Genomic DNA, 9,932 nt, shown 5'->3' on the forward strand with positions numbered 1-9,932 from the left:
CGGGAGGCAGGACGGGGATGGGAAGCAGCGGGTTGAAAGCCCCGGTGGAAACGGCCCGCCGCCCCTGCACCCGTTCGCCCGCCATGTGTTTCATTCTCATGGACAGCATGGGCGCCGCGGGCAGCCTGGGCCGCAGAGCCGCGGCTCTGACCGCAGGCGGGCAGGGGACTCTGAAGCTCCCCTGTGCAGCGGTGAGCCCCAGGGCGCGGTGTCTGGCAAAGGCCCAGGGCGGCGACAGGTGCCGCCGCTAATGAACTTTGCGTCCCCGGCCATTACGCTCCATCCTCGGAACCTCTGCAGAGCCGCAGGACCAGGCGCCCCCCACCCCCACCCCCCATGGTCTGTGCGCCGTGGGTCCCGGTTGGTGCTGCCTCTCCTCGTCCGGCTCAGGCTTTCACTGTTCCTGCCTTGTTAGTCCTAAGCAGAAATTCTGCTTTTCAGTTGCTTCCATGTGGAGCTCAAACAAGTGAATGAGGCCACACCTCCTTTCTCCTGTAACTTCCTGCAGCCCTGGGAGCCAAGCGAGTTAGAAACCTGGGACCCAGGGCCCTGAGCCGCCTGCTGGGGTCACCGGCTCCAACAGAAGTGAGGTTCTCCAACCGCCCTCGCCCGGCTCACTGTCCCCAAATATAACACATTGTATTTTACCCTTTTTAAATATATTTTTATTGATTTCAGAGGGGAAGGGAGAGGGAGAGAGAGAGAGAGCAAAACATCGATGATGAGAGAGAATCATGGATTGGCTGCCTCCTGCACGCCCCGCACTGAGGATGGAGCCCCCAACCCGGGCATGTGCCCTTGACCGCGAATCAAACCGTGACCTCCTGGTTCATAGGTCGATGCTCAACCACTGCGCCACACTGGCTGGGCGTGTTTTACACTTTTAATTCTCTCCTTGAAAGGTATGAACCTTTTGAACTGTAAAAACATACAGTATTTTTCCAAATTAGAGTGTTTCATTCATGATTGTATCCACGGAATTTTATTTTTATTACATTAAGTCATTGTATATACAGGGTGGGGCAAAAGTCGGTTTACAGTTGTTTGTAAGGGAAAGAATACAGTAATGAATATGTAAGAATACAAGAATAAACTCTGTTTGCAGTACTCACAGCTGTCACCCTACGTTTGCCCGCCCTGTAGACCATGGAAGGATTTCAGAGACATTGACTCACTCGGCAGAGAATCAGGGTGAGGATTCATATGCTGAAGGTCCTTCATCATGGGCTGTCGTCTTGATGACGAGGCCTTGATCTTTATGGGTGAACAAGGAAATCATGGAACTTAGTAACTTCAACGTAAGCTCGGACTAAAGGTGTGTTTTTCCACGACAGAACAAAGATGCTTAAGCAGATACAGTCCAACCTCGCTTCTCGAACGTCTCCCATCGCGAACGATTCGGTTCTCGACCAAGTTGTTCACAGAAAAAAATGTCTCGGTTGTCAGCCACATCTTCCGTGTTTGACCTGATAACCCTTCCAGGCTGATACCTCAGCAGACAAGACGCGTCCGGCCCCGGCTAGCACAGGAGAGAATGCTTTTGTTGCTGGCGATCAGCACAGTAGAGCTGGTGTTGGTTTGGTCAAGGGGGAGCAGTTAGGCAGTGACTGCATTTCGGGGCAGTGATTCAGGAAAAATTCCTGTAAGGCCAGAAGGGGTGGTTCGAGAAGTTTAAGAAAAGAAGTGTTGCCCTGACTGGTTTGGATTAGTGGATGGAGCGTCGGCCTGTGGACTGAAGGGTCCTGGGTTCGATTCCAGTCAAGGGCATGTACCTTGATTGCGGGCACATCCCCAGTAGGGGGTGCGCAGGAGGCAGCTGATCGATGTTTCTAACTCTCTATCCCTCTTCCTTCCTCTCTGTAAAAAATCAATAAAATATATTTTTTAAAAAAGAAAAGAAAAGAAGTGTTAATTTATACAGTAAACAGACCATCAGACAAGCGCTGTGTGTGAGGACGGTTAACACGGGACCAGGTGGGGGTCTGGGACGGATTCATTCCATTTACAGTCTTTCTAGGGGGAAATGATTCCGTGTTGGAACCAATCGCTTCTCGATCAGCCTTCCGAACGCACTAGGTTCCAGAAGCGGAACGAGGTTCCCCTGTAATAAGATCGCGTTTATTTGATTTCGGTTAGACTCTCAGGCCAATTGAACAACTACGTGTAGGTGTGAATTACACGCCTGAGGGCCCTCCGTCCCCGGGGGAGGCCTCCCCACCGGATTCCACGTCGTTTGTAATGATCTCTCTGACTGCGTCCACGTATGGTCTCTTGTAGGTTTGACCCCCAGAAGGGCTTTTGGTGCCAACTGCTGGAAGGAGGGAAGACCAAATGCCTGGGGAAAAGCAAAGGCCGGAAGTACCCGCCCATGGACCCCCAGGTGGGTTTCCCTGGTTTCGGGATCGTGGGGTGCAGCCACGCACACACCGTCAGTGGAGAAAGGGTGGAAACGCTCACTGGACAGCAACCCGCTCCAGGCGTGTGAGGTGCCCACACGGGTTAGCAGACACGTGGCTGGATCACGTGTGTGAGCAGCGTGCTTACATAGTAAGTGCACGCCCAGCGCCTGCTCTGTGCACGGGCTGAGTAAGCCGTGGAGGCCCCTGCACCGTGACGGGGGGCTTCTCCCGCCAACAGGCAGTGCTGGGCCCCAGCCGGGGGTCCTACCGTCCGGCTCACGCCATCGTCCACCACAGCAGCGTCAGAGCCACAGGTCGGGGCTCAGGCCTGCAAGGCTGCCCTCCCCGCACCCTCAGAGGCCTCCCAGCCCCCGGGCTCACCTGTGCCCCGTGACCCACCGGCTGGAAGTCACAGGGCCCCACGCCCCTCCCTGGGTTTCATTAACTCGCAGGAGCAGCTCCCAGAACTCAAAGAAACACGGGACTCACCCAGGAACGGCTGGATGGGAGAGGAGCACAGGCCCGTGTGGGGAGGGGCAGGGTGACCATGCCTCGGGGTCCCCCTCTCCCCAATATCCCCGCTTCACCACCCAGAGCCTCCGATCAGGTGTCAGGGTGGCTGCTCCCTTACAGCAGGACTGAGGCACTCCCTGGCCTTGGGGATCATGCCACCCCCACCCCTCTCTCCTCCCAGGGGTCAGGGGCGGGGCTTGAGCTCCTACCTTCTATGCCCGCGGGGTTCTCCCAGCAGCCAGCCCCATCTGGGTGAGGTTCAAAGGCCACCTCGTCACCTGACAGAGACGACGTGGTCGCTCTCACCTGGGGTTTTAGGAGCGCTGTGCCGGAGACGCGACACAGACCAAGTGTCTATCTCTTCTTCTGCTCGGACGTCAGCGAGGATAAGACAGTCATGGGCCTGGATTGACGGGAGGGAGGGGGAGCTAGCTATGGCCCCTGTCTGATAAGATCCGGGGAGTGGGACCCTCTACGAGGCAGGGGGGTCTGTGGCCGGAGGGCTGCTCGGAGAGGCTCGGGATTGGGAAGCAGCGAGCCTCCAGAGCAGAGACCACGAGCATCCCTCCCAGGCAAGGCGAGCAGGGGAGGGATGGAGTGATGCGGGAGTTACTATGGAAACAGGGACCGGGAGGTCCTCAAACTAGAACCTTGGACTTGAATGTCAGTGGGCTTCCGAAATCACTTTAACCTGCAAGTCGTCTGTGGGCGTAACGTTCCCACCGCTTCTACAAGCGGCTGATCGGGACGTGAGGGTGTGCGCCGGGGTCCAGGGAGGACACGTGGAACACCAGGTGGGTGTGCGCGAAGGGTGTGGCCGTTCCAGTCCCCTCCCCAGCAGATGCAGGAGGTGCGCGGGGAGTTTGTAGGAAGAAAGGGGTCCATTCGTGGTAAATTACTGGGCGGGCTGACGAGGGAGGGTGTGGCTTTGACCAGAAGGAAAACACGGCTGTTGGTGCCTGAGCTTAGGCGGAGACCGGTCCTCCCCGCCTTCCATCAGGGACGCAGAGCTCCCTGGGCGATAGGGTGAGGCAGGTGCCACCCAGACAGGAACCCCAGGGTGAACTCGCTGTTTTCCAGAAAGAAAAGAAAGCGTAAGCGAGGGCCATGGCCCGTCGGGTAACCCTGGCGTGTAGCCTCCGTCTGCGAAGGCCCGAGCCCTGCGGCCAGCGAGGAACAGGGACCGGAGACGCGGCCCAGGATGGTCTCCAACGAGACCGTTTTGAAGCAGAAAGTTCCTGATGATTTTTTGAAAACCTATTTTGGTCCCAAAACAAAGATAGGAAATGTTTCTGCAGCATTACAAGTGATTTCTTTAAACGTGAATTTCCGTTTGTGGGATGTTTTGTTTTTATGCCGCGGCCCAAAGCGGCAGAAGGTGGCCACATTCAGCGGAAGAATCTGAGTTTGTCCAGCGAGGTCTGTAGAGTTGGTACCAGATCTGCCCCCTCCCTGGCTCCTCTGTAGCATCAGAGGACCCCCCCTCCGTCTCTCCCCATGGACGTCACCATCCGCCCTCAACGGGGCGCGTGGTGAACGAGCCGCAGCCAACACACCTGGACCGGGTCTCATTTTTAGCTACGCGTGCGCCAGATGTTTTTGTAACCCGACGACCAAGGGGTCCGGGCGCCTGTCACCACCTGAGCCAACTCAGCGGAGAGAGGGCTGGGTCCTCTATGAGCACTTATCCCAGTCCTGCCGGCAGCAGGGGGAGCAGCAGGCCGCCCACAGACATCTGCTCTGCACCCCCACACTCCAGCTGCTTCTATGGGGAGAAGGAGTCACAGGCATGGGAAGCGGACAGGGATAATCGCACAGGTTACAGGTCATGTGGGCTGGGGGTCACAGAGGGGGACCTCCGGGTGCCCGAGACCAGATCACAGGCAGGAGGAGCTGGGGTGGAAAGAGCAGATGCCTCCGGGACTAGGTCGTCTCGGCCACGAGGTGGTGAATCTCCATCATGATGGGTGGTTCCGGAAGGAGGATGGGCCGCGTTCCCAGGGGGGGCTCCCCGGGCCCAGGCGGCGGCTCCCAGCCGGGCGAGGCGGTGCTTGTATCCAGAGCAGAGCCGTCACGGTGACGGAGCAGGACCCACAGTCTGATCGCTGCAGCGGGTCCCCATGTTCTCTTCTGCCCCGAACAGTTTCAAAAGGTAAGAATGAGGGGCATCTGAGCAGACGCACAGAGACGCATCTTTGCCGCCGCCTGTGTCGTCACAAGCCCCTCGAGGAGCGGGCGTGCGGTCTCTTCTCATGACACGGGACACACTCAGCCCCCTCTCTCCCCTTGCCTCGCAGGCCAGAGCCTTCCTGTCCGGCTACTACCGGGACCACAACGTGGAGCTGTCCCGGCTGCTGCACCGGCTCGGGCAGCCCCTGCCGGCCTGGCTGCGCCAAGAGCTGCAGAAGGCCAGGTAGCGCCCGCGGGCAGGACCGCGCCACCGCCCGCCGCCGGAGCCGGACGCCAGCCCCGCCGCGGCCCTCGGCGCACGCGTGCCCCGGGGAGGGACTGTGGCCAAGCCCCCCTGTCCTTTCCACACGTGAAACCTGCATCTGCAGGCAGCGGAGTCACCGGCGCCAGCCTGTGGGAGCTGCGGGGAGCTTCCGGGCGGGGATCCCAGCACAGCCCGTGCCTCTGGCTTCAGGGACTCGGTGACCCGGAGCCCTGACCGTGGGCGAGGGACAGGTTAGAGTCCTGGGCGGGAGACAGGGCCGAGGCTGGTGTGAGCGGCCTGAGTGAAGGGCCGAGTGGAGGGCTCCGCTTCCCTCTGTGCTTTGTTGTGAGGGAGGCCGGGTGGCCCCTGCCCCGCTCTGAGCGGCCATCACTGGGTGTGTGAGCCCCCAGGCCTGTCCCTGTCCCTCCTCCATCAGCGCCCGCAGCTCACTGACCGCGTGAAGCTGGAGCCTCCGTGTCCATCTGTCCTCTGAGGAGGGACCGGCTGCAGCGCCCTCACTGGCAGGACGAGCTGACCCTGACCCGGCATATAGCATCCCCGGGCGTCGTGGGTCTCCAGCGCCCGTCCGAGATTCAGGAAACGCGACGGGACTGCAGACTCTGAGCTCTCAGCGGGTTTGTGGGAGCGTCTCCACGTGATGCAAGCCGTCCGTGCTGTCAGCCCGGCAGGCTGCCCGGACAGGGGTGGTGGGTCTATGGACTGGGCCGCTACCACGGGGAACAGGACACATGGATAAGCAGAGGGATGTTTACGGGCCCAGGGGGCCCTCGCGCCTTTGCAGCCACGCACGTTGGCCGTGGAAGCGCGGCTTGCTGTGTGCTGTGCGGGCGCTGTGCACAAGGTCACGTCCTTCCCGCCTATTTAAATATACCCGTGAGCTGAGACTGGCCTCTTTCCCGTCAGCGTCTCTAACCCCAGCGCTCTGCTCTCCCGCCTCACCCACACGGGGTGTCCGGGGAGGGGCCCTTCCTGAGGCCGTGGCAGGTGCCTCTCCGTGTGGAGGGCGGGCTCGGGCCGTGGGACTTGGTCCTGTTTTGTGGCTAAAGGTACGTGGCAGCCCGTCATCTCTCAGTGACACATGAAGGTGACATTTCAGCAGGACGCGCGTCACACGGCTCCGCTGGGGCCGCCTGCCCGTCCTCCTGCCCCCCGCCCCCCGGGGCTGTCCTGGGGCTGAAATAATAGATCGTCCCCTGTAACCTGAGAAACTGCTTCACAGGATTCAGTGTCTGCAGAGGGCACGGAAGACCTTTGTTTTTGATTATTTGTGCTTTTTTTTTAAGCGGGCGATTCAAGTCAGATCTAAGGGAGAATCAAGGATTCCTACCTGTTTTATTTCAGAATTCACCCAGATGCTCCTTCCTGATCTTCCCACAGCAGCCAGAGGCTCTTGATCTTTCTCCCCCACTCCCACCCCCGCAAAAAAAGGGAAAAAAATGTAAGGTTTCGCTTGGGTACGATGAACAGAAATCACCAACTTTCCTTTGTCTGCCAAGAGACCCCAGTTCTCAGGCTGGCCACTGGGGGAGCAGGTGCCAGCAGCGCCCAGATGCCCACAGACCAGGGTGATTGTGGGCTGAGAGCCAACACTCTGTTGGTTAGTTCACTGGCTCCTCCAGTTTATATTCTAACTAGAGGCCCAGTGCACGAATTTGTGCACAGGTTGGGGGTCCCTTGTGGGGAGGGACCACGGGAGGTTGGCCAGCCCGGGAGGTTGGCTGTGGGAGCGCACTGACCACAAGGGGGCAGCTCCTGCATTGAGTGTCTGCCCCCTAGTGGTCAGTGCGCGTCATAGCCACTGGTCGACCGGTCGTTCGGTCATTCTCTTGCTTAGGCTTTTATATATATAGATTCCTTTCTTTCCGGAGCTAGAAATTAAAGGTTGTTTTTTTGTTTTTTGTTTTTCCAAATGGGATATCAGATATATTTATAGAAGACAGGAGATATTTTTCATATTAAGCAACATTCACCTAACTCAAAGCACAGTTCATCACCAGATTGCTTAAGAATAAAACTCATTCTGCACATTTTTTCATTTTTTTTCTAAATGATGTAAACAGTATCATTCACCGACATACAGGTATCTGAGAGCGAAAGTCCCCCAAATCCAACCGGTCCATTTCCATGGTTCATGTCAATCAGCACGCACATTCCTCTTATTAAGGTTGATGACGGAGACCACAAAGTAAAGTCTAACTGAGTAATTCTCTTCATCTCAATAAACTGCTTAGGGGAGCCCTGGGCCAGAGAAAATGTTGATAAATCAGGAAATTTTTTGGAATGTTTTGATTTTTCAATTTTTATTCACTGGCTACTTCAGAATTACAGACACAATGTTTAATATAGGCAATTCTTTGAAATTTTAAATAAATTCTAGCCCTAGCTGGTTTGGCTGGGTGGAAAGAGTGTCGGCCTGCAGACTGAGGGGTCCCGGGTTCGATTCTGGTCAAGGGCACATGCTTCTCTCTCATCATTGATGTTTCAATTTCTCTTTCCCTCTCCCTCTCTAACATCAATAAAAATATATTTAAAAAATATAAATAAATAAATAAATTATATCTCTCGGTCTGCAATGACATGCTTTTTAAACTTGTGAAGAACTTTCTAAAACCTTTAAGCAAACGGGTGCCTTCTCCTTTTCCCTCCTTTGTTCTACTTGTCTGATTCACAGATACAGTCACTGGTTTCTTCACACTGATAAAGGCAGGGACAGCGTTTCATGAATAGCCTGCATTATAATATATATACTAGAGACCTGGTGCACAAAATTCATGCACAGGAGGGGATCCTCAGTCCAGCCTGCATCCTCTCCAATCCAGGACCCCTCAGGGGATGTCTGACTGCCAGTTTAGGATCAGGCCTAAACCGGCAGTCAGACATCCCTCTCACAATCCAGGACCGCTGGCTCCTAACTGCTCACCTTCCTGCCTGTCTGATCACCCCTAACTGGCCCCCCTGCCAGCCTGGTCACCCCACACAGCCTGCTGCTCAGTCGTTTGGTTGTCCCTCACTAAACCCCCTGCCAGCCTGGTCGCCCTACTCAGCTTGTTCGATTGTCTGTTCAGTTGTTTCGGATGTGATGGCCCCTGACTATATATATATATATATATATATATATATATATATATATATACATACTAGAGGCCCGGTGCACAAAAATTTGTGCACTCGGGGGGAAGGGGGGGTCCCTCAGCCCGGCCTGTGCCCTCTCGCAGTCTGGGACCCCTTGGGAGATAACGACCTGCTGGCTTAGGCCTGCTCCCAGGTGGCAGAGGGCAGGCCCAATCCCTAGGTGCAGCCCCTGGTCGGGCTCAGAGCAGGGCCGATTGGGGGGTTGGGGAGCTCCCTCCTGTCACGCACAGAGCAGGGCCCATCAGGGGATTGAGGAGCTCCCCCCTGTCACTCACAGAGTAGGGCCGATAGGGGAGTTGGGGCACCGTCCCCTGTCACACACAGAGCAGGGCGGATCAGTGGGTTGGGGCGCCACCCTCTATCACCCACAGAGCAGGGCCGATCAGGGGGTTGGGGCGCTGCCACTCTCACACTCAGGGCAGGGCCGATGGGGAGGTTATGGCTCTACCCCGTCACACACAGAGCAGGGCCCGGGGGGGGGGGGGGTGTTGTGGCGCCACACCCTGTCACACACAGAGCAGGGCCAATCAGGGTGTTTGGGCACTGCCCCCTGTCATGCTGATCCCGGTGCTGGGAGGCATATTACCCTTTTACTATGTAGGGTAGAGGCCTGGTGCACAGGTGGGGGCCAGCTCGTTTGCCCTGAAAGGTGTCCTGGATCAGGGTGGGGGTCCCCACTGGGGTGCCTGGCCAGCCTGGGTGAGGGGATGATGGCTGTTTGCAGCTGGTCACACACCCTTCAGGGTGGGGGTCCCCACTGGGGTGCCTGGCCAGTCTGGGTGAGGGGCTGAGGGCTGTTTTCAGGCTGGGGGTAACTGAACTCCAAACGATCCTTTTTTCCTTTTTTTTTTTTTTATTCTGGGCCAGCTTTAGCTTGAGGCTTGGCTCCAGCTCTTAGGCCTCCGCTCCTGAAAGTAGGTTTCTGGCCTTTGCATACAATGTTGCGAATCTGCTGGCTGAAGTCCGGTGGTATTTGTTAAAATGTTTCAAGCTGCAGGCTCAGAGGCCTGCAGCAGCCAGCCGGTGGGGAACATTGGTTTCCTCCATCACTGAAGCAAGCAAGCCTCATGTTAGTTTCAAGCTGCCTGGCTGCCGGCCGCCATCTTGGCTGACAGTTAATTTGCATATCTCGCTGATTAACCAATGAAAAGGGTAGTGGTCGTACGCCAATTACCATGTTTCTCTTTTATTAGTGTAGATATGTAGATGTTTGTCCAACACAGTCTTTAAAAATGATCTTACAGCACTGGCCAGTGTTGCTCAGTGGTTGAAACGTCAGCCCACACACTGAAAGGACTTGGGTTTGATTCCTGGTCAAGGGCACATACCTGGGTTGCAGGTTCGATCCCTGACCCCAGTTGGGGTGTGTGTGGAAGGCAACCAACCAATCAATGTGTTCTGATGTTTTTGACATTGATGTTTCTCTCTCTCTC

The 9,932-nt window shown here is 56.5% G+C and overlaps 1 protein-coding gene across 1 annotated transcript in view; it reads left to right on the plus strand.

Annotated features, from left to right (window-relative positions):
* The window catches only part of NDST4 (N-deacetylase and N-sulfotransferase 4), a 174,760-nt gene extending 167,674 nt beyond the window's left edge, over positions 1 to 7,086 (plus strand). Inside the window, exons 14-15 of the mRNA XM_036303309.1 lie at positions 2,278 to 2,380; positions 5,210 to 7,086. Of these exons, the coding sequence (XP_036159202.1) occupies positions 2,278 to 2,380; positions 5,210 to 5,329 (223 nt within the window). The 3' untranslated portion in view covers positions 5,330 to 7,086. The remainder of the gene's footprint in view (positions 1 to 2,277; positions 2,381 to 5,209) is intronic.
* Positions 7,087 to 9,932: the final 2,846 nt, after the last annotated feature.

Source organism: Myotis myotis, unplaced genomic scaffold, assembly GCF_014108235.1.
Source record: "Myotis myotis isolate mMyoMyo1 unplaced genomic scaffold, mMyoMyo1.p scaffold_m19_p_36, whole genome shotgun sequence".
In the NCBI taxonomy this organism is placed as follows: Eukaryota; Metazoa; Chordata; class Mammalia; order Chiroptera; family Vespertilionidae; genus Myotis; species Myotis myotis.